Source organism: Sturnira hondurensis, unplaced genomic scaffold (genome assembly GCF_014824575.4).
Source record: "Sturnira hondurensis isolate 20B ecotype Veracruz unplaced genomic scaffold, ASM1482457v3 Scaffold0021143, whole genome shotgun sequence".
Lineage (NCBI taxonomy): Eukaryota > Metazoa > Chordata > Mammalia > Chiroptera > Phyllostomidae > Sturnira > Sturnira hondurensis.
This window is the reverse complement of record NW_028093774.1, coordinates 21215585-21241060: the sequence shown is the minus strand read 5'-3', so window position 1 is coordinate 21241060 and position 25476 is coordinate 21215585. Positions and strand designations below refer to the sequence as shown.

At 37.7% G+C, this 25476-nt stretch overlaps 1 protein-coding gene and 1 non-coding gene across 2 annotated transcripts in view; both read left to right on the top strand.

Annotated features, from left to right (window-relative positions):
• BBOF1 (basal body orientation factor 1) overlaps positions 1–25476 on the top strand; it is a 35144-nt gene that overhangs the window by 5878 nt on the left and 3790 nt on the right. The window contains exons 3-11 of the mRNA XM_037031394.1: positions 4563–4628; positions 6001–6144; positions 10257–10337; positions 12151–12221; positions 12669–12813; positions 13858–14351; positions 18836–18937; positions 22891–22965; positions 23121–23238. Of these exons, the coding sequence (XP_036887289.1) occupies positions 4563–4628; positions 6001–6144; positions 10257–10337; positions 12151–12221; positions 12669–12813; positions 13858–14351; positions 18836–18937; positions 22891–22965; positions 23121–23238 (1296 nt within the window). The remainder of the gene's footprint in view (positions 1–4562; positions 4629–6000; positions 6145–10256; positions 10338–12150; positions 12222–12668; positions 12814–13857; positions 14352–18835; positions 18938–22890; positions 22966–23120; positions 23239–25476) is intronic.
• Positions 303–463, top strand: LOC118977019 (U1 spliceosomal RNA). The gene has a single exon (XR_005064427.1). It is a non-coding gene; the product is annotated as a U1 spliceosomal RNA (small nuclear RNA).

Sequence of the window (25476 nt, the reverse complement as noted above, 5' to 3'; positions counted from 1 at the left end):
CTTTAAAATTAAAACCACTCCCCTATTTTATTTTTCATATTTATTACTTTCTATCATGCTGTATGCATGTTACTTATGTATTTGTTTATTGCCTCTCGTTCTGATTAGAATAAAACCTCTCAGAAGTAAAGAATTTGGAGCCCTTTTTAAAATTGTTTCAGTGCTTTATCTCCAGTACCTAGCATGGGTCCAGCATATACTAGCCACTCACTAAAGTATTTTTGCATACATGAATGAATGGCTTGTGAATGTACTGATGCTTTCAAAAAGTTAATAGCAGTCAAAACTAAGTTTGAGATGATATACTTACCTGTCAGGGAAGATATTATGATCACAAGGCAGTTTTTCCCACGGCAAGACTTACCCTTCGTACTCCAGATGTGCTGAGCCCTGTGATTTCCAAATGTGGGAAACTTGACTACATAATTTGTGTGGTGTGGGACTGTGTTTGTGCTGTCCCTTTAAAAAAGATGGTATTAGAGAAACAAAACAGCTGAACATTCATGTGGATTTCACGTGTTTTATTAAAGTATAATTTTCTGCATTAGTGTTATTTTTTTACCTTTTTTTCCTGGGGAACCTCTGTTTTTAAAATTACTTTTGAATAGCAAGCATTATCAAAATTATCTTCTATAAAATATTATTCTAAAGTAAGTTGTTAGGCTAGCCATACAACTAATTTTTGTAATTCATTACATAGAAGCTTTGTGGCCTGCACTAGCTAATTGATATTAGTCTGCATTTATCAGTATCACTTGTATTTCTTGATTTTCATCTGCCTCTATATCTCAAAGGTCCACAACTGGCTGAAACAAATGCATAGTTTTTCACAATAATGGATGTCATTAACACCAAAGAAATTACTTTGGGGAGAAGCAAAGCAGACTCACTATTTCCTGGTTAACTAGCTCTGCTATAGTTTTGTTACTCATTCTTCTATATCATAGAAATGCATTATTTTCCTAAGTTTTATTTAAAGTGTTAATGTCTTATTTCATGTTAATTATAGAAATATTAAAAAAATGTTTTAAAATTATTATATCTTGAACAAAATTAAGATGTTTTTATTTAAGAGTGGGTTTTTGTATTTAATGCTTTGTTTAATCAATCACAAAATAAATCTCATATCTCACATCTTTCCTACATGGCTTAGACTGTCTCAATTTATTTTTTAGAATTTTTAGGTTTTCTTTAAACTAATCTAAAATATTATTTAAATACAACAATATTTCACTTCTGTATCCTTCAATTGTACAAGCATGTCAAGGAGTTTTCAGTTTAAAAGCTACTCAGGTTCCCTACTAAAATCAGCATCCATGGAGAAATTATTGATTCCAGGACTGGATCAGGAATGTAAAAGATGAACTCAGAATATCTATTGCACCAGAGAGTAAGTAAAAAATATTAAAGGACACAGGGACTATCTGGAAGGGGCTCCTACTGGACAAATCTGGGACAATCAAAATGAATAATGACAGTAATAGATAAAAATCCAATGAATAGAGTTAAGTCCATTAGTAGTATGTCCATATTAGTAGTATGACTGCATACTACCAATAAGTATATTCATTAATAAATGAGGGAGAAGGGAAGGTTCTTCCTTACAGTAGAATGAAGTAAATTATTAAATTCCTAAAGGATGATGATGGAGTTAGAACAGTCATCATTTGGCATCACAGTAATAATTGACTCATTCAAGAATCATCAATGGAAGCTAAAACTATTGGATGACAGGTTTTTTTTTAAGATTTTATTTATTTGTCTTTAGAGAGGAAGGGAAGGAGAGAAGGAGAGAAACATCAATGTATGGCTGCCTCTCGTGAGTCCCCTGCTGGGAACTGGCCTGCAACCCAGGCATGTGGCCTGACTGGGAATCGAACCTTGATCGTGTGGTTCACAGGCCCGCGCTCAATCCACTGAGCTACACTAGCCAGGCCACTATTGGATGACAGTTTGATGAGCAGAAGGATATTTGCATAGTCTCAAAATATCTTTCCACAAATTACTTAATAATTACAAAAGAAAAATAATAACTTTTAAGCAGAGAAACCTGGCATACACAATCTTGATCAATTGATTAAAATTATCATCAGTCACCTCATGATGTGATATGCTGGAAAGGATACACCATCACTTTGGCAGTGTATGCCTTCCAAAAATGCATAACTTAAGTCTCCTCATGAAGAAATATCAGATAACCCTAACCCTGGCCAGCATTATTCAAAAATGTCAATTCCTAAAAGACAAACACTGAGAAACTTTACTGTATTAAAGGAGACTAAGATACATGACAAGTAAATATAATGCATAATCAAGGTTTATATCCTGAAATGGAAACAGAAAATTTGCAATAAATGATATTAATGAGACAAGTTGTGATAAAGTTTGAATATGGAGTATACATTATATCAATGTTAAATTTCCGAATTTTGATAATTGTACTATGCTTCTTAAAATAGCATGGCACTTTTCTTAGGAAATACATAATTATATAGGGGTAAAGGATCATGATGTCCTTAACTTATTCTCATCTGGTCCAGAAAAAACAATGTAAAAAATGTATCATCCATATATGTATACCTATATAATTATATATTTAGATACATCTATCTATATATAAAATACATAGAGAGGGAAAGCAAATGTGGCAAAAATTGGGTGAAGAGTATATGAGAAATCTTTGTACTCTTCTTGAAACTTTTCCTCTAAAAAGTTACCCAGATATATGATGCTAAGTGAAATAAGTCAGATAGAAAAAGACAAATACCATATGATTTCCCTTACATGTGGAATCTAAAGGGCAAAATGAATAATGAAAATAGAAACAGACTCATAGATACAAAGAAAAGACTCATTGTTGCCAGGGAGGTGGGGAGTTTGGGGGCTGGGTGATGAAGCAGTACCAATTGGCAGTCACAAAATAGTCCTGGAACTGTAAAGTACAGCATAGAGAATACAGTTATTACTATTGTAATACTTATGTACAGCACCAGGTGTGTACTTGAAATATCTAGGGGACCGCTTTGTAAAATATATGATTGTCTAACCACTGTGCTGTACATCTGAAACTAATATAAGATAATGTTGAATGTCAACTGCAATTGAAAAATGAAATTTTAAAAAGTTACCCAGATAAGAGCAATACATATCAGAACAACAATGAGACATCACTTCCTACTCATGGCTACTATCAGAAAAAGAGAAAATAACAAGTGCTGGAGAGGGTGTAGAAAAACTGGACCCCTTGTTCACTGTTGGTGGGAATGTAAAGTGGTACAGTTGCTATGGAAACAGTATGGAGGTTTCTCAAAAAAAATTAAAAATAGAATTACCAGATGACCTAGCAATCCCATTTTGGGGTATATTTCCAAAGAATTTAAAGCAGGATCCTGGCCAGTGAGGCTCTGTTGGCTGGAGAGTGGCCCATAAACTGAAGGGTCACAGGTTTAATTCCTGGTCAGGGCATGTACCTGCCTAGGTTGCAGTTTTGGTAACTGTATGGGAAGCAATTGATCAATGTTTCTTCCTCTCTCCCTTCTCTCTCTGGAATCAATTTTATACACACACACACACACACACACACACACACACACACACATATATGTATAAGCATATGTATAAGGAGAGAGAGAGAGGGAGAGAAACATCGATGTGTGGTTGTCCCTCCCACACCCTCCACTGGGGACCGGGCCCAAACCCAGGCAAGTGCCCTGACTAGGAATTGAACTCATGACCCTTTGCTTCGCAGTCTGGTGCTCACACTGAGTCACACCAGCCAGGGCTGGAATCAATAAATACATATTTTAAAAGAATTTAAAGGAAGATCTTGGAGAGGTAGTTGCATAACCCATATTTGTTGAAACATTATTCACATAGCCAAGAGGTAGAAGCAACCCAAATGTCCACTGATGGCATAAAGAAAAAGTGGTATATACATAACATATAATGGAATATTATTATGCATTCTTAAAAAACAAGGAAATCCCATCACATGCTACATACAACATGGACAAACCTCAAGGCCAATGTGCTAGGTGAATAAGCCAATGTGCTAGGTGAAATAAGCCAGTCACAAATAGTGTAGGATTCCACTCATATCAAATATCTAAAGTAGTCAAGATCCAAAAATAGAAAGTAGAAAGGTGTTTGGTTGTCAAGGGCTATGGAGGAGGGAGGAGAAGGAATTAGAGTTTCACGGGTATAGAATTTCAGTTTTGCAAGATGAAAAAGTAGTAGAGGCCTGCTGTACAACAGTGTGAATGTGAATATACTTTACCGAACTGTACATTTAAAAATGGCTAAGATGGTCAACTTAATGTTCTATTCTTTACCACAATTTTTTAAAAAGTTACTTGGGTAATTCTGATGATAACTGAGGATAGGTTTTGGAAACTAGCAATAGCAGGCTGAGAGTACGAAGTACATCCCCTCTTTTCTTCTTCCCACCATGCTCAACCTCTCCAACCCTACTGGTTTTCATATCATGTGAAAACAAGGCTATTTAATAGAGGCAGGACGCAGAAATTTGTTTACCTTCTTAACTGTGTTTTCATTTCCTACAGATTGAAAAACTGAAACAGCAATTGAATGAAACAAAGGAAAAAGCCCAAGAGGAAAAGGAAAAATTGGTAAGTTATCTATGTACACTAATACTTCACTTACCAGGTGGTCAGGTTTCTGGCAAGCTCATATGTAAGACACAGTAAGAATAAATGAATAAGTCGTTTGAGCAACTCACACACATGTGCAGAAGGTCAAATATAACATAAACATGTTATTTTAGAAAACTATCTGATATTAGTGGTGCTTACCGATCCTGAGCTTGACATCCTTTCTAGGGCTTTTCAGTGCACCAACTTAGGAAATTTATATATTTTTAGAGATTAAAATACATTATGAGCCTTACCAGTATTTTCAATCAGTTGCCGGTATTCAGGGTTTTTACTTAACTTTATCTGTATCTCCTTTTTCCCGCACCCCAAACCCCGGTTCTAATGATACCAGTATAATTGTGTAGTTGCTTTAAACTTCAACACAACAGTCACAAAATACTAATATCAGTACTACCACCAACATAGATTAGTGGAAACAGTTTAAGATTTTGTGGGGTACTTTTCTCATTAAGTTATATACCGATAGGAATCTACTATCAAATTACAAGGTTTAAAAACCATTTGAAATAATTCCTTTCTGCCATGTTATGCCACCTAATCAACAACACATTTTGCTTTTGAGTTTTAGGAGTTGCTTTTGAAAAGGTTAATCATGCATATAAAACTATGTAATTATGTAAATACTTATAATTATGTAAAATATGTATGCAGTTCCAAAGTCAAATCTATCAAACATGGTGTGTTCTGAGAAATCTAACTTCTGTCCCTGTGTTCAGATGTACCAGAGTATATTGTCAAAATGGATCTTTGTCAACCTGATAGGCGGGAAGTCCTGTTTCAGTGCATTGCAATGTGCATTTCTCTATTCTGAGCTAGGTTGAGCATTTTTTCATATGTTTAAGGGTCAATTGTATAACTTGATAGTTCTTGTTCTTTTTTTCTTTTTTCCCATTATTGACACTTTTCTTCTTTTCTCTATTTTGTTTTGTTTTTCCTCCTCCTCCTTCCTCCTCTTACTTACTTCCTCCTTCTTCCACCTTCACCTTCTTTCTTTCTTTGTTAGAAATAATAGCCCTCCCCTTTTCTCTTAGTTTACCAATTTTAATTTAGGGTCAGGGACGTTGTTTATCTTTCTTACAGATTAAAATTTGTTAGCCGCTTGTTAATAAATATCTGCAGTTTCTATATAAGATCAGTTCATTCTGGAATATTTTCTTATTCAAGGCACTTAGTATCTTTTAACAAAATTAAAATTTTATGCAAAAATGAAAAGGGAACATTTCTTCAAAGAACATAGACAAATGGCTTAAGGCTTTGAATGGAACTTGATTCTGTAGAACTTCTGTTTAATTCATTTACCTGTTTTTTTTCCTTTTTTTGCATACAGGAACAAAAGTATACTGTGCAAATAAATGAGCTGGAGGGACAGTTCCATCAGAAAGCCAAAGAAATTGGCATGATTCAGATAGAGCTAAAAACAATAAAACAATTCCAAAAGAGAAAAATCCAAGTGGAAAAAGAACTAGATGACGTAAGTTCCTTCCTTCCTTCCTTCCTTCCTTCCTCCCTCCCTCCCTCCCTCCCTCCCTCCCTTTCTTCTTTCCTTCCTTCCTTTCTCTCTTTCTTTCTTTCCTTTCTTTTCACAAAGGGAAGTCAGAACTGACTAATGAGTCTGCAAAAGCCCTCGCTGACCTTTGCTCCTGTGAGATGGGAACTGACTCCCATTTGTTTTTGACAGTAAAAGCATAAAACATACTGGTTCGGGCTGGATGCAAAAGGTCTTGATGGTTAGACTTTTCTTTTTCCTAAGCATTGATTTCTATGTAAGTTCACTAAATCTTAGCCAGCACACCCTCCCACATTTAGCAACAGCCAAACCTTTTTAGTGACTTCAATGAGAAACAAACTACAGTTCTTCGAAAACATTACGGGCAAAGTGGCAAAGTCCTAAAGGAAAATGTTTTCACCAGAGATTTTCAACCTTTTTCATCTGTTGCCACACATAAACCAATCAGTAAAATTCTGCAGCACACCAAAAAATGTATTTTTTGCTGATCTGACAAAAATAGCAATAATTTTGATTCATTCCCACTGGACGGCTGTTGTGTTGGCTGTTGTCATTTCTTCACTTGACACTCTAAGTGAAAAAAGGTCAGTATTCCCAACTAGTCAGGTATTGCATCTTTTAAAAACTCTTGCAGCGCACAGGTTGAAAAATCACTGGTTTAGACTGATGAATTATAATTTTAGAGAAGTTTAGAAGGCTCTCTGGGTAGGCGTGGGTTGGATAAAGAGAACTGAGTACTTTTTCTCTGACCTTATAATGCTCTTTCCCTTAACTTGCCATTCCCTTAGCTCAGAATATAGTTTTATTGCATTGATCATAATGCAACAAATGTCAGAGACATGAAGTCAGCTTTGTGACTTTGGGTGAGTTACTTAACCACTCTATACCTTAGTTTTCTCATCTGTAAAATGGGGATAGTAAGAGTCTCATAAAAGTGTTGTAAGGATAAAGTGAGTTCATATATGTAAAGTGCTTAGTTAGAATGTAAAAGACATAGTTAGAATTACATAAACAATGGTGTGTAGCTCTCTGAAAAAAGACACCCTGATTTGTAGTGTTTGCTGATTTCCTTAGAAGTAAATACTTTTGTTATGGCCAATAAAACTTAACTTTTCAGGAGCTCTCAAAATAGTCATCCTAAGTGGAGAGGCAAATGTTTTGAATCAAAATGAATTAGGAACTAGTTCATATTCTCGTGGGAAAGAACAATGTTGCCCCCTAGGGGACAAATAGATTTCATACCCCTTCAAAGAGGCTGTTTGGTCCAAGAAGACTTAACATTCCAAGGCTTATGGGGGGAAATAAGGTGGTTCTGTGGAATACGGAAGAATTAAGGCAAATGTGGAGGCCCATGAACTTAGAATTGTGAGGTAAAAGAAGAAAATTAACTATACTGTGCAATAGAATTCATTATATAAATTTAAAAGAGACTAATTACATTTAGATTAGCAAAAGGTAACCAAAGCATTCATTTTAAAGAAAAAAATTTCTACCTACCTGATTAGCAGAAGAAGCATATGCTGGTTGGTTGCAGTTATTATTTTTTAAATAAATTGTTTTGTCTTTCTTTTTTGATATAGTGATTATACCCATTTCAGCAAATTTAGCTGATAACTAAACTCTCCCTGCCACACATACATAGAGATAACCATTGTTAATATTTTGGTGTAATGTTTCCTTTTTCTTTCTCTGCCATGTAGAAACATTTTAAATATTTTTACAAAAATGAGGTCATGATGTACAAATTGTTTAACTGATTTTTCACTTTATATATTGTGAATATTTGTCAATGCCATTACATATTTTCCTATAAAATCTTTTTCTAGATACATGAAATTCCATTGAGTAGATATATCGTGATTTTTTGGAGAAAGAGAGAGAGAGAGAGCAACATGTGCGAGATTGATTGATTTCCTCTCACATCTTCAACTAGGGACCTGGCCCGCAACCCAGGCATGTGCTCTGACTGGGGATTGAACCTGTGACCTTTCAGTTTGCAAACTGGCACCCAGTCCCCTGAGCCACACCAGCCAGGGCTATCATGATTTATTAATTGGTCCCTTGTTGGACATTTTGACTTTTTTCTAATTTTCACTATTATAAACTGTGATGAACATCTAAGTAACATAATATACTTTATAACTTTAGTTAGTTTTTTTAAAACACTCACCCAAGAATATATTTATTGATTTGAGAGAGAAAGAAACACCAATGTGTGAGGGAAACATCAAGAGGTTGCCTCTCACACGCCCCCTACTGGGGACCTGGCCTGTCACCCAGGCATTTGCCCTGACTGGGAATCAAACCTGAGACCTTTTGGTTGTCAGGATGACAACCAATCCACTGAGCCACACCAGTCAGAGCTTGACGTTAATTTTGAAAGTCTTCAACAATATAAGAGGCTGACCCTCTCTCCCCCTTTTAAAATTTTATTTAAAATGGGATGGCATTGGTTAATAACGTTATATAGCTTTCAGGTGTACAGTTCTATAATATATTATCAGAATATTGCATTGTGTGTTCAGCCAAAATCAAGTCTCCTTTCATCATCATATATTTGACCACCTCTACCCTTTTCTACATCCTTCCACCACCACGCGCCCCCCCACCCCCCGGCCTTTTCTTCTGGTAATCACCATAATGTTGTCTGTGTCTATGAGTTTTTGTCTGTCTTGTTTGGTCGTTGCTTTCAGTTTTATATCCCAAATATAAGTGAAATCATATGGTTCTTGACTTTTCTATCTGACTTATTTCACTTAGCATGGTATTCTCAAGATAACCATGTTGTTGCAAATGGCTGTATTTCATTTTTTCTTATGGCTGAATAGTATTNCTTTTCTACATCCTTCCACCACCACGCGCCCCCCCACCCCCCGGCCTTTTCTTCTGGTAATCACCATAATGTTGTCTGCGTCTATGAGTTTTTGTCTGTCTTGTTTGGTGGTTGCTTTCAGTTTTATATCCCAAATATAAGTGAAATCATATGGTTCTTGACTTTTCTATCTGACTTATTTCACTTAGCATGGTATTCTCAAGATAACCATGTTGTTGCAAATGGCTGTATTTCATTTTTTCTTATGGCTGAATAGTATTGAGGCTGTTTTTTTAAAAAAAACTATAAAAATAAAGGGAGAAAGAAGAACATCTAAAAAGATCATATAAAACAGAGATCATAGTAAGGAAAATGGTTAAATATCAATGGGAACAGTACTAATCATTATATTAGTTACTATTTTAAGTACATGTATTATTTGTCATTTAATCCTTGTCACACCCCTACGAGATAGCTGCTATTATTATCTTCTTTTTATTCCTGGAGATCTGAGACTTCGAGAAGTTAAGTGACTTGAACCTCCGTCCGTCTGTGGGAAAGCCTTTCTCACTGCCTTTTTTATGGCATGAATATTAGATTGTCTGTGCATATTCGAAGGTGATAGATTGTTGCTAGTAAATACAGACTACAGGATCATAGCTTTATTAGCTCTGCTGCTTTTGCCTAGAAGAATTTTATGTCCTTTTTATTATTTGTAGTTTTAGAAGACAGAAGGAAAGGATGCATCTGTGGGAATCATAAGGAGATCTTTTTTTTGGATTAATACTAAGAAGAGTTTTCTAAAAATCAGAACTGTTCAAGGTCAGCTTAGTGCATTAATGAGATTTGAATTAGTGATATTCTGTCTCTAGATGTTCTTCTCATAGAAGGGATTTCTGTATTGAGAGTTTATAGAGTCTGACTCCTCAGGTCCCTTCCAGAGCTGACATGTGATTCTGTGAGTACACATGTTTAAAATGAAGATCTTTAGAAAATGTGATTATGAGAACACTTTGTCTGAGTGTTCTGAGAACTGTTACTCATGAAAAGCTTTTTAGGAACTCAGTATTGATCCTGTAAATCTATAGAAGATTAGGAGAAATATAGTACTCACAGGCAAAAACATGGAGTTTTTCTGTGAGTTCAGGATTAAGAGGTAAAGTATAACAGAAAATGTTTTTTGATTGAGAGTGTTCTAGGAATATGCCTCAGTTGAATCCATTTCATATTGATTAGTTTTTTCTATTTTTAATTTTAATTTTAGCTGAAGGAGAATTTAAGAAGCACAGAACGGAAACATCAGGAGACTCTTAGAAGACTGGAAAACAAGTTTTTTAAAGAAAAGGTATGAAATTAAGGTTGATTAAGAACTCTTTTGTTTGCCCTGGCAAATGTGGCTCAGTTGGTTGGTTTTTTCTTATAAACCAAAGGGTCGCAGGTTCTATTCCTAGTCAGCGCACATGCCTAGGGTGTGGGTTCAGTATCCATGTTTCTCTCCCTCCCTCCCCCTCTCTCTACAATCAGTAGGTGTGTCCTCAGGTGAGGATTTAAAAAAAGGACTCTTTGGTTTACTAGAACAACATAAGTATTTGCATATATTTTGAGACATATCAACCCTCCATTTGGTATCTTATTAGAAGATTGTTATCATAGTAGAATAAAAAATGGGGAAAAAACCCTATTGGGTTGGCCAAAAAGTTCATTTGGTTTTTTCCATACAGTGGCTCTAGTAGCACTTAGTTGTCTGTAACTCCATTTGAACCAATTTTGTTAGATTGTATTGTGACAGCTGTCATCAGTGTGCATTTTTTTTAAAGCTTATAAAAATTGGTGAATTTTTAGCCCTGGCTGGTGTAGCTCAGTGGATTGAGCTCAGGCCTGTGAACCATACGGTTGCGGTTCAATTCCCAGTCGGGGCACATGCCGGGGTTGCAGGCCAGTTCCCAGCAGGGGACTCACGAGAGGCAACCATACATTGATATTTCTCTCCTTCTCTTCCTCTCTAAAGACAAATAAATAAAATCTTTTTAAAAATGTTGCCATACCTTTAAAAAATAGTGAATTTTTGTGTAGCCATTTTAATATCGAAAATGGAGGAAAATACACATTTTCAGCATATTATGCTTTATTATTTCAAGAAAGGTAAAAATGCAACAGAAACACAAAAAATGATTTGTGCAGTATATGGAGAAGATGCTGTGACTGATCGAATGTATCAAAAAGGGGTTTTCAAAGTTGCTGTAGATTTCTTGCTGGACAAGCTCCATGGTGGCAAAGATTAGTTAAATATTGAAAGATTAGTTGCAGTTGAAAGCAATCAAATCAAGACATTAATTGAGAACAACCAACATTGTACCACACAGGAGAGAGCCAACATAGTCATAATATCCAAATCAATAAAGTTATTGGTGAAAATGAAAAATGTGTCTTTTATTTTACAGAAAAAACTAAAAGGACTTTTTAGCCAATCCAATATTTTAGTTATATCAATGTCTAGTCCTCCCTCCCCTCCCCCATTTAAGATTCTTGAAATCCTCAAGTGGAATTGTCATTTTACCAATGCTTTAGGATATATCCCCCTCAGCTGGGTGTTTCTCTGGTGGAATTAAAGCTGCGTGTACCTCATTATATAGCGGAGGTGGGATTGGAGAGGTCACTCTGGTGCACATGAAGTGCATTTTGATTATTATCATTGTTTGGAGTCCATCCTAGAATACAATCTCCATGAGAATAGGGGCCCTAGCTCTTTTGTTCACCACAGAATCTCCAGTGTTTAAAAAGCCTGGCACACCATCGTTGCTGCATAGGAATTTGTTGAATGAATAAATGATGACTGTCCTCACTCTTATAAATAATGATGCTCCTCATTGTATTTAGCAGAAATTCCTCCCAGCTCTGCTTTGCCATACTGATGTGGGTTTTTTCTCCCTGTTTGAGTCATATTCTTTCTTTCTTAGGGAAATTGGGAGGTACAGCGAGGTTCCTGTGTTCACACTCCTCTCTTTGCTGGCTTCTCCATCAATAGTTGGAGTACTTCACATCGGGTCATGTGGATAGGACTGTCTTATTTGACATTATTAAACAGTTAACTTTTTGATGTGTAAAATTTGTTGTTAGAAATATAATTCTGTATTAAAACAGCCTATCCTCTTTTTTAGTGCCGACTGGAACAGGAAGCTGAAAAAAAGATTATAATGCTGGCAGAGAGAGCCCATCATGAAGCTGTCGTGTAGGAGACTGCTCCCTTTCTCTTTCTTTCTTTCTCACGGCCTCTCTTACCTCTTTGCAGGTCTGTTTTGTTCTTGTCATGTTGTCTTCCCACTTCTCTCTGATTTGCTGTCTTCAAATTTTCTGGCTTATTTTCCTTCACTGTTCCTACAAAGAGACTTTGTGTCTCCAGCCCTTTGCCCTCCACCCTTGCCATGGCAGCACGGTGCGAGAGTAAGAACGTGGGCTTTGAAGGTACACTGGTTCTCAGCACTATACCAATTGACTGTAGGAAGATTCCTTAACTTTTTTGAAACTAAATTTCTTTTGCTAAAAATGAGGTTAATAACAGCAGCCTGGCAGGGCTGTCTTTGTCGTTACTGTTGGAGCATAAAGCAATTGTTGCTGCAGTTTGGTAACAAGTAAAACTTAGGCCTCCACTTTGAGATCTTGTGTGTCTCCATTTCAGGCAATTGAGCAACGCTGGAAAAGCTGTTTTTAAAGAGAATGTTTATCTCCAGAAAGCTCTTGAATGCCACCTGAAGGAAGCTGATGCTTTACAAAAAAATGCTGACAAGCTGCTAGAGTCTCAGACTTCCCTTTTACAACAAAAGGTTTCTATTCTCATCTAGATTTTGTTTCCTATCTTTTTTAAAGGATTGGGTTGGTAAATACTAAGCATTGAGTATAATATACATAAGGACAAAGGACCATTTTTCTTCTGTCTGGATGATGTTCCTTTCTTATCTGAAAAGATTAATTACTGACTGACTACGAAGCATTAGACTTGGCATTATAAAGAACGTATCAGAAACATAAATATGACTCCTATCATCTACCACTTGAGAGTATTCATTTTGCTTTGCTTAGAGTTGGTTCCTGAGTCACTTAGGAACAGCTGTAACAGCCCCGATGACAGTGGCACCATCACATAGGGTTTAATCTCTCATCTCTCACCTGGAGGAAGTCTGGAGGTAAACACTCCAGCACTGGAGTAATGGTGCCACAAAGGCAGTGGAGGTTCGGGTTCCTTAACTCCATTCTGCAACATGTGGTTTATATCCTCAAAGTTACCTCGTGGCCCACAGCAGCAGCTCTGTTATTCAAACAGCAAGAAGGAAGCACAAGAAAGAAAAATATATGCCCCTCCCTAATTTAGAAGTCCTTCTACTTACACCTCATTGACCAGAACCTTCACAGCTATGCTGAACCATAAGGGAGACGGAATTTTCAACTGTGCTTGCTGCCATCCTGGAAAAAATTGGGTTTCTATTACTCAGGAGAAAAGGGAAAATAGACCTGGGATAGGCAACCAGTAGACTGCCAGAATTTCCAGTATATAGTTGTTAAATTATTGTTTTTACTGTATAGTCTGATTGATTTTAGAATTACCATTTTGATAATATAAAATATTTAACCTTTCAGAATTTTAGGAGAAGGAAGGCTTCTTAATCAGCAGAAATCAGTGCTCCTCACAAGTCTAGACAAGGACCCTAGTATGCTTTTCATTCTTTGTATACAAAATTCCAAAATAGCACCATCTCGACCTGGCATCAGACTCAAACCTCATGAAGACGTGGAAATTAGTGAGGAACTTTTAACTTCTGAAATTGACTAAAGAAAAACATCTCTCATCTCTGTCATCTTTCTGTTTTTAGGAGATCAGTGATCTGTTGGTTAAGGAAAAGATTATGCAACTCACCCAGCAGAGATCACAAATCCAAACCCTTCAGAAGAAGGTGTTAAGCTTGGAGACTGCTCTGACCTGTATGACCAAGGAGTTTGAGACTGAAGTTCTGAAACTGCAGCAACAGGCAATAGTAGATAACCAAGCTGATCAGGCTGAAATTTACAAGTTGCAGCAACTTCTTCAGATGAAGGACAGGGAAATGAATAGAGTGAAGAGGTTGGCCAAGAACATACTGGATGAGAGAACAGAAGTGGAAAGGTTCTTTTTAGATGCTCTACACCAGGTGAAGCAGCAGATCGTATATAGCAGGAAACATTATAAGCAGGTAGCAAAAGCTGCTTTCAATTTAAAAATGCGAGAGGCATTTGCAGGAAGAACAGAATATCCCAAAATTCGAACATTTGATGGCAGAGAGCACAGCACCAATAGTGTGAATCAGGATCTTATGGAGGCCAATAAATGGTACTATTAATACTTTAATATTTTATCTTTTGTGCTATTTTAATGCCCTTTAGATAAATAAGAACCCTGAAAAGTTCAGTTTAATAATATCTAAGTATTGAGTACATTACTTAGTAAATGACTTGAGGACAGGAACTGATTTACTCATTTTTTTTAAAAAGATTATTTATTTATTTATTTTCAGAGAGAGGGGAAGAGAAAGAGAAAGCAAATAGAGAAATATCAATGTGTGGTTGCCTCTCACACACCCCATACTGAAGACCTGGCCCACAACCCAGGCATGTGCCCTGACTGGGAATCAAACTGGTGACCCTTTGGTTCAGAGCCACTGAGCCACACCAGCCAGGGCTGACTTACTTATCTTTTTAGCCCCTATACTTAGTATAGTTTATAGGGGTTAACAAATATTCTTAGTGGATGCCCTCTTTTCTTCATAATAGTGAATTGTTGGAGACTAGATTACTTGTCATGTAAAATGTCATCATAGTATCTTTTTCCAGTCCTCACCCAAGGATATCTTTTATTGATTTTAGGGAGAGAAAGGAGATAAAGGGAGAGAGAAAGAGACACTGATGTGAGAGAGGAGCATCAATCAGTTGCCTCCCACATGTGCCCCAACGGGGGACCAAACCCACCACCTAGGTGTGTGCCCTGACCAGGAATCAACCCACAACCTTTTGGTGTATGAAACAATGTTCCCACCAGCTGAGCCACCCCGCCAGGGCTGTGCTATCTTTCGATATGCTCTTTTATTTTGTTTCCTATAAACTAGTTATAAAGGTTTGATTAGATTCGGGTTAAACATTTTTGGTAAACATACTTTTATAAATATTTTGTCATGTTTCCTTTACTGTTCTGAGATGAAATTCACAGGTCATAATGTCTAAACATATAGTTTAAAAATCAATTTAACAATTAGTTGTAGCAATTCTTTCTTTTTTTAAATATATTTTATTGATTATACCATTACAGTTGTTCTATTCCCCCCCTTCATTCCCCTCCACCCGCACACTCCCTCCCCCACTATTCTCCCCCCCTTAGTTTATAACCACGTGTCTCAATTTCTTTAGATTCTATATTTCCCCCACTATGCTCGCCCTCCCCCCTATCTATTTTCTACCTACCATCTATGCTATCTTCTGTGCCTTCTCCCCCCTTCTCCTCCTCCCACTCCCCTGTTGCTAACCCTCCATGTGTTCTTCATTTCTATGGTTCCACTCCTGATCTAGCTGTCCTCTTGGTTTGCTTTTGTTTTAGGTGTGGTTGTTAATAACTGTGTGTTTGCTGTCCTTTCACTGTTCATATTTTTCATCTTCTTTTTCTTATATAAGTCCCTTTAGCATTTCATATAATAAGGGCTTGGTGATGATGAACTCCTTGAACTTGACCTTATCTGAGAAGCACTTTATCTGTCCTTCCATTCTAAATGAAAGTTTTGCTGGATAAAGCAATCTTGGCTGTAGGTCTTTGGATTTCATGACTTGGAATACTTCTTTCCAGCCCCTTCTTGCCTGTAAGGTCTCTTTTGAGAAATCCGCTGACAGTCTGATGGGTACTCCTTTGTAGGTGACTGTCCCCTTATCCCTTGCTGCTTCTAGGATTCTCTCCTTCATTTTAGTCTTGGCTAATGTAATTATGATGTGCCTTGGTGTGTTCCTTCTTGGGTCCAACTTCTTTGGCACTCTCTGAGCTTCCTGGATTTCCTGGAAGTCTATTTCCTTTGCCAGACTGGGGAAGTTCTCCTTTATTATTTGTTCAAATACGTTTTCCACTCGTGGCTGTTTCTTTCCCCCTTCTGGTACCCCTATAATCCGGATGTTGGAACGTTTAAAGATGTCCTGGAGGTTCCTAAGCCTCTCCTCATTTTTTTGAATTCTCATTTCTTCATTCCTTTCTGGTGGGATGTTTCGTTCTTCCTTCTGGTCCATTCCATTGATTTGAGTCCCAGTTTCCTTTCCATCACTATTGGTTTCCTGGACATCTCCCTTCATTTCAATTAGTTTAGCCTTCATATGTTCCTCTAATTTGTGACTGTAGTCTACCAATTCTGTGAGCATCCTGATAAATAGTGTCTTAAATTGGGCTTCTGAGAGGCTGGCAATCTGTTGGTCGCTTAGAGTTATTGGCTCTGGGACTTTGAGTTCTTCTTGCACCATCTTTTGGGCTGTTCGTGCCTGTTAAGTAGCAGGATTGGAGCCCTAGGTTTTCATCAGAGCAGGGCAACTCAGTCGCTGGGTTGTAACGTTGTATGTGGGGGCGGGGTCAAAGAGGGACAATGGCTTCCCTCTGCCACCTGCTGCCGCGACCCCCACCGGGACCGCAGCCACCACCATCACCAGGCCCACGCGTTTCGTTCCACTGCACGTGAGTGTGCCACCGCTGTCAGCCCTCCACCACTGGGTTCGCCCCCTGGGGCTTGCGTGGTCTGTCTCACTGTGCGCGAATGTGCGACCTTGGTCAGTCTGCCCTGCACCCTGACTAGTTCTGGGCTGCCTGCGCTCCTAGGTCTGTCCTGCCCGACCCAGCTCCGCTGCTGGCTCTACCTCTCTTACCATCCCCATTGAACGGTTCGTAGCTGTCAGACTTCTGTATAATTCCGTTTTCTGGTCTCTGGGTGTGTCTTAGTTCTCTAAAACTTTTGTTGTATTGAAACTTGGTTGTGGGAGAAGGCACAGTGTTTCCACCTATGCCTCCATCTTGGCCAGCAATTCTTTCTTATATAGACCTGTTCCATGGATTGGAGGATACTCAGTAGTGACCCCATTATTGTATTAACCAAAAGTCCCCACAAATTTTGAAATACACTCTGGAGACCTACTGCCAATATGATAAAGGCAGCAGAATGCTGGAGACAGTTGTGTACTACATACAGTGATTAATCGTTTCCTCAGCAATTCTATCTGTTAGAGCACACCTCCCCCTATAAACCATGTATGAAATTACGGTGCATTTTAAAGATTATTCTTAAAATTATGTTTTATATCCCAGTGAAACTATGTTCTTTAGATGCCTTAACTCAAGAAACTTAAAAGGACTCCCAGTTACCATGTCCTGAACGTCTTATTAAGAGTGCATCCTGCCCTGGCCAGTGTGGTTCAGTTGATTGGAGAATCATCCCCTAAACCAAAGGATTGAGGGTTTGATTCCCAGTCAGGGCACATGTCTAGGTTGTAGGTTTGGTCCCTGCACACATAGGTGTTTCACCCTCTTCCTCCCTTCCCTTCTCTCCAAAATCAATAAGCATGTCGTTGGGTGAGGATAAAAAAGGGGATTTCTGCTTTACATTATTTTGACAGACTAATTTGTATGTCCTTCTAAATAATATAGCTTCTGGGAAGGTTGGACATGGTTAATGGCTTCTGGACAATGACTCTTCTTCAAAAATGTCCATACCATGTATAATTTTTTAACCTTCTTTCCATATTCAGAAGTCTGTAATAACACTCTATTACCGAGAGGCCCTATAATTTCCTTGTATTTAACATCAAGTTGAGTCCCTATCAAACATAAGGCAATTTCTTTTACATTGTTTGTCTATTGTATACTAAGTGGTATATAAGTTTTCAGAGAAAGGTTCGTAAACTGATTCTCCACATTATTATTGCAGAAATGGGACTTTTCCTATTCTGCCTTATGTGTGACACTTTTGCTACTGAGCAACTTGTCACCTTAACCTCAGTTTCCTATGGCCTCTACCAGCAGGGCAGAAATGGCGTTTAAAATACTACACACACCACATGCTTAAGAGGAAGGTTAGAGTTAGAGGAGGACAGTGGAAGTGTATGGTGATAGGGCAAAACCATCTCTTTTTAAAGAAAACTAACATCAGTGCCCTATACGCAAAGCATTTCTTACATTATACAACATCAATGCTCTATCTATATGTCAGCCTGCTTTTGTAAATAGCAAGTAGGCTATAAATCTTCAGGGAAAATTATAGTACAGATAAAGACCTGCCTAGAATGCCTGGCTGCAGGCTGATTTGGAGGTAAGTAAACAGACTAGTTAAGTTACATGTTATTTTCTAAATTTATCTTTGGTTATTCTCTCTTCATAGGAAAATATCTAATACAAAAAGGAATGTTAAAAGGAATTTATCAATAATCTCACCCAACAAGTTTTTTCTTATTCCTTTTATCTTTATGTATATATCCACATAAAGTTACATCACATTACAACTTTCTATTTTGTTTATTTTCTTGATATTTGAGAACACATTTTTTCATGTTACAGTTTTTATTTTCATCTTAATGACTACATAACATTTCAGGTTGGCTAGCATATTGATATTTTTTTCAACTTTATGACTTTGTAATAGACACAGTTTCCTTTGTAGTCATTACATTTGGAAAGCTCTTATTATTCAGTTGTGGTTTGGAATTTTTGTTTTCTCATATTTACATATTTTATATTTTTAAAAAAGAAGAGATACTTACATTGATCATGTTTTTCCTTTTTACTTTTTTTCCTTTGAAATTCTTCAGGACAGATATTCAAGGAAATGTGAACATTGAAGATCTGACTTGGGAGCAGAAGGAGAAAGTCTTACGGTTGCTCTTTGCAAAAATGAATGGTTTTGTTCCTAGGTAAATCCCTCTATCTGTAGTGAAATACCAAGTTATTATCAACCTTAAAAATGGAACGATGAACTTATTCTCACTTAGAATTAAAGGATTAGGAAAAAACCCCAAATGTAAAAGGGTCATACTGCTTAGCTATGCAACCCACAGAGATAAAGAAATGAATGAGCATGGAAATGAAAGATGAATTAGAATTAAAGGAGGTAGAGCCCTGGCTGGTGTAGCTCAGTGAATTGAGCGAGGGCCTGCGAACCACACGATCGGGGTTTGATTCCCAGTCAGGGCACATGCTTGGGTTGCAGGCCGGTTCCCAGCAGGGGACATGTGAGAAGCAACCATACATTGATATTTCTCTCCTTATCTCCTTCCCTTCCTCTCTAAAGATAAATAAATAAAATCTTTTAAAAAAAAGAATTAAAGGAGGTAGAAAAGAGATTAATTTTAGGTATTTAAGGTAATGCTTGCTAAGAAGGTACAACATTGCTCCACTAAATGGGTGGTAACTGAAGAGAAGTGTAACAATTGTTAAGATTTTATTAGTCAGCAAAGAAAAGAAAATATTTTTAAGCTGATTATTAATCAAGAGCATCTCTAATAATAAGAATAAGCCCTAGAAAGGAAAACAAAAATCCACAGATATTTAAAATAATTCTTCTACATGAATTATTTCACTTTATCCACTGTGTTTTATCAGTAACTATAAATGTGGTAAGAACTCTAAAGTGGGTAAAATAAATGAATCACTTACTAATTGCTTATTACATACTTGGCACTATGTTAGGTACTCTGGGGATTCAAAAGAGTTAAGAGCCCTAGCTGGTATGGCTCAATGGATTGAGTGCTGGCCTGTGAACCAAAAGGACGCTAGTTCAATTCCCACTCAGGCCACATGCCTGGGTTTTGGGTCAGGGGACCTGCAAGAGGCAACCCAACAATGAATCTCTCACACATCGATGTTTCTCTCCTTTCCCCTCTCTCTAAAAATAAATTTAAATCTTAGAAAAAAAAGACATTGCCCCAGAGTTTACAATCTGGTTGCACAAACAAAACCAAACATAACAAGGGGGGAAAAGGTGATGCAATAAAGTGTAATTGAAGCTCTGGCTGGTGTTGCTCAGTTGGCTGAGCACCAGCCTGCAAACTGACAGGTCACCGGTTCAATTCCTACCCAAGGCAAATGCCTGGGTTGAGGGACCTGTCCCCAGCTGGGGGCAGTCGGGAGGCAATTGATTGATGTTTCTCTCTCCCTCTTTCTTTCTTCCTCCCCCTCTCTAAAACTAAATAAATTCTTAAAAAATAAATAAAGTGTAATTAGAGTTCTGACTAGGGCTACAGTAGTGAGGGAAGACTTCAGTCAGGAAGACAGAAAGAGTATCACTCTGTGGGGTGCCTTGTAGGAGAGCGGGGTAGTGGCCAGATGGGGGGAGGGCACATCAGGCAAAGGGCACGGTAGACAACATAAGCAAAAGCCCAGAGACAGGAATGGGTATCGGACATTTAGGGAACATTGAGAAAAAGTTGCCTAGCTTGAGGAAACTTGATAATGCTAGAGTAACTAGTAATTAGAAATAAGGGTTAATCTGTAGATTAAATTATGATGAACTTTAAAAACCATGCCAAAAAGCCTGCATTTATGCTAGTGAGGCTCTAGAGAAGTGTAGCATATTTTTCTTCTCTGCCTTGAAGGAATACAAGCCATACTCTCCATCTGACCAGAAGGGCTCACAGGTCATTGTTCTCAGAGCTATCCTGAACCTAACAGTGACAAGTACACTGGGTTGGAGCACAAAAGTAGAGGTGGGGGACCAGCGGAAGCTGCTTCATGACTCGGGTGGTGGTGAGGGGTTGAGGCAAGTGCAGGAGCAGTCAGGAAAAAGGGGTAAGTGGAGACAGGAAGGAGAAACAGAGCTTGGTGATAAAGGGCAAAAGGGATAAAGACAACTAAGTGTAAATTTTTTAACTAAGAACCAAAAGAATGGTGGTATGAAAGGCAAATGAAAAAAAATCTGGAGAGCCAGTGTGAGGGAAATATTTAATTCTTGTTTAACCCATCCATCCAGTCACTTAACCTATGCATATTGAGTGGTGCTGTTTACTGAGGGCCCAGTATCAGGGAGCTCCAGATTTACATGGGAAGAAAACCAGTAGTCCAATCAGCCCATGGATATATACAGAAGTACAATTATGACATAGGCTCAAAGGAGTGTTATGAGAGGCTAGATCAGGGGAATCAGACCTGGGGAGGCCTGATTTCCTGATTTCTCGTTTCTGAGGAAATTAAAGCCTGAGCTGACCACTAAAAGGTAAACAGAAACAAAAGGGGAGAAAAACACATTCCGGGCACAAGAAATAGAGAGTAGTATTTTCATTGTCAAATTGGAGAAGATGGTAATATATTGAAGCGAAAAATAATTAAGGCATTTGTAAATAGTGATTGGAGTACAGATGATATTGTTTTGTAGATTGGGGGGGAGATTTGAGCATGTTTAATGAAAACTGGTAGTTGAGTTCAGGAAAGTGGATGAAGGTAAGTAAAGGGCTGAGGCTAGAACCTTTAGGAATAACCACAATTAATGAACAGCAGAACAAAGAAGAGCACAACCAAAAGATAGGAGTTTAAAGTATAGGATAAATAGAAGACGGAGGACTTTGAAATGGCTTTTATGTCCCTGGTAGCACTCCCAAAAAGTGAAGGTATACTGACTGACTGTCTCATTGTGAGTTGACTTTTCTGTACCCCAGAGACTACAGCCAGAGTTCCAGGCCTCAAGATCCATACTGTATTGTTTGGAAAAACAAAAATCCATACAGATTTTGAATCTTTTTTTTTAATTTTGGAGAGAGAAACCTTAATTTGTTGTTCCACTTATTTATGCATTCATCACTTGCTTCTTCTACATGCTCTGCCCAGGGATCAAACCTGTAACCTTGGTGCATGGGGACAATGAGCTAACCAACTGAGCTACCTGGCCAGGGGCAGGATAGCCAGGTTTTGAATAGGTTTATGCTGCTTTCGTGTGCACCTATTGAAGGCATGTGTCTTTATCTGCTGGCAAATCAGTCTACTATACTTTAAAATTTTTAATCCTCACCTGAGGGAGTTTTTTTAGTTGATTCAAGAGAGAGAGGAAGGGAATGAAAAACATCAATTGGTTGCCCTCCCTATATGCCCCAACTGGGGATCGAACATCCAACCTAGGTATGTGTCCTGACCCAGGATCAAACCTGCAACCTTTTGGGTATACAGGATGATACTCCAACCAAGCTCACTTTCAAATTAAAATAATGGATTAGCCCTGACCAGTATGGCTTAGTTAGTTGGATTTTATCCTGCACAAAACAAAAGGTCGCTGTCTGCATTCTTGGTTCAATTCCTAGTTAGGGCACACGCCTGGGTTGCAGATTTGGTCCCTGGTCAGGGTGATATGAGAGGTAACCAATTGATGTTTCTCTCTCACATAGATGTTTCTCTCTCTGCTTCTCCCTCCCTTCCTATCTAAAAATAATTTTAGAAAATACTGAAGTGATGTTTATTTCCTGTTCTTTAACTAGACCTTCCAAAGTATAGGACAAATTTTCACACTGTCTTTCCATTGGGTAACCGTTTTGTGTTGAGGTTCTTTCTGTGACAAGAGAATTTTTCTGGCCATGTTTTTTTTTGCAGGGAGGTGAGTACTTTGGTTTACCCTTGCTCATCACCATTAATAGCTGTTATGTATCGTCATCATGATCATCTCCATAAATACTTCCATTATTTAAGTTCAACATACCTCAGCTTTAAGAGGGCACAAGTTCATGTTAACTTGCCTTAACATTATACTGCCCCCATGTGTGTGTGAAAAATCATTTTTCAAAACAAGAAGCCCATCAATGGAAGCATTCATTTAGCACTTTTAGAGTACAGCTGAAGTAGGGGTACAAGGAGACACTTCCTCACTGTTCACTTTTACCCACCACAGGAAACACAGCCAGAGCTCCAGGCCCCCAGTTCCAGACTATGTTGTCCTAGACGATGGAGAAACAGAGGAACTGGGGTAAGGTCTCTCTCGACAAAGCAATGAATCTGAGCTTGATCACCACGGTTCTTATGGACATGTTAGACGTGCTAGAACTGAGTGAGACTAACCTGACGAGTCTCTTGTTCCGAACCACAGTTGCTGGCAGGTCTTTTACTCTGTCATTATTGCAGGGACGAAAGCAAGCTTCAAGACCAAACCTTCATCACCCAGCAAGTACCAATCATCTCAGACTCTCCTAGTGAACTGGTGATACCCAGTATTCAGAAAGGATCACAAGAGTCTGACATGGTAAGGAGTCTGTAATCAAGCCAAACAATACATAGAACTCTTACCTTTCCCCACGCAGCTTCTTCCTGTCACAGTTCTTTAGCTCTACTATCCAGGAGCTCCCAGGATTCCGTCAAATGAGTAGTAATGCCAGGATGAGACGGTGGACATTTTTATAACAGTATCCACACTAAGGAAGACATATACTTAATGCAAACGCATATTTTCTGCCTCTTAGTGTGAAAAAACCTATATATTATCTTTTGAAATAGACAGCCTAGCCAAGATATGTACTATCTTTTATGTAAGAATTAAAACAAAGCGACAGTGTAACTCCTGGCTTTGGACAGAGGTGGGAAGTCTGAGTGACTACAAGCTGGAGGACAAAGGCATTAAAAGGAAGTACGGCACCACTTTTTTTAAAAGCCAGATTTTCTTTTTAAGAACTTTTTATTTGTAATTTATTATTCATAATCAGTACAATGTAGAATCATAGAAATTTCAAATGAGGCCACAGTGAGCAAAAATAAAGAAAAATACTGATTTTTGTTAAGCTGCTACTAGCATAAACATAACTGCAAGGATGTTTTTCATCTAAGAAACAAGAAACTTCTGAGATCAAGTAGCTAGCCAAATGAACTGATTCCAATTACAGCAACAAGATTCTGATTAGCTCGCATTTTTTAAAAAAATGATTTCAAGTGTAAGGAAAATTTAGGAATCTCTGTGACTTAATTCCACTTGGAATTTATTCAACCCAGCCTGCAGTTGTTGGATTGGATTAAATATCACTACTAGTTGCCAGCTGTGATAAGTGATAAAATAAGGGGCATTCTGTAAATTTCTACTGCCTCACCTTTAGGAAGGGAAATCAAAACAAAATAAAACAAAGCCAAAAAGGAAGACCCAGTAGGGCCATAAATGTATTTTACTAAAGTTCTAGTCACCTTAAGCCAGTGATTGTCAACTGATGTGTCACAAGAATCTTTAAAACTAAAGATTAAAAATCTTTAATGTAATACCTCACTATTTAGAAGCACTGAATGACCTCTTTTCCCTTAGATTGTCAAATAAAAGAATGACACCAACAACACAATAGCCAGCCAGTATGCATGCCCCATCTTGAATCATAAATGTAAGTCATGTAACAGAGTTGCATCTTATTGGTCACAGTGCATAATAAGGTAGCATCTGATTGGTTAATTCTTGGTACCAAAAATCCTTATACACAACTATAGGCACCTGATTTGTTAAAAAAAAAGTCACTTTGGAGCAAAAAAAGGTTAGATAATTATTATTATTAATATTTTTATAAATCAATCAAAATTATACTTTTGTCAGATTGGCAACAAATATATTTTTGGCATGCTGTGAAATTTTAAAATTAGTTTATGTATGCCATAGATAAAAAAGGCTGAAAATCGCTGCATTAAGTGATTAAAATTTTTACATTCTATCTAGTAGGTGGTAGTAATAAGCTTAAAATACATATAGTGCACAAACATTTTCAAGGTTTTCACTATCCTTAATGAATCCCATGGATCGGGCTAGCATTATCCACATGAGTAGCAGGGAGGCAGGAAAATAAGTGACCTGTGTCGTCTGGCTCAAGACCAGAGATTATTCACTGTCTTGGAACCAGAAGCCTTCCTTCCCCTGGATCACTGGGTGAAAACCGCATTCGAAAGACAAAGTTCAGCTCGGACATACAACAAAAGAAAGAAGCTACTCTGTTTACCACATTGGTATCTTCTTCAACTTACAGTTTAGCTACATCAGAGAAACAAAGAGTATAAAGATAGCTGAATTAATGGTAGCAAGAGAATTTGTCAGAGCATTTCTTTTTTACTACTTTATGTCAATGAAAACCTTTAAAATTTCTTATACCCTAGTTAGTTATTCTACATTAAGTGTTCTTTCACTAAAAAGTATCATTCATGAGAAATGCAAACAAGAGGAAAGAGCAACATAAAACATTCAGCAAGAACTATCAGGTCAGACTTGCTTAAGGCAAACACCTCTTGATTTCTGGGTCTAAAATAACTTTTGAAATGGTTTTCTTTAAAAAAGAAAGAGGGCATCTGAGTTAATCACTGAAGCATTAGTTAATGATTGCTAAAGCAAACTCTGAAATTTAACAGTTGGCACACACAACAAAAAATTTATTTATCCAGTGCCCACTGAGGTATCCTTGAGAAATGGTTTTAAGAAGCAGGAACAGAGACAACGATAGAATTCAGTGGTCACGAATCACTAGGA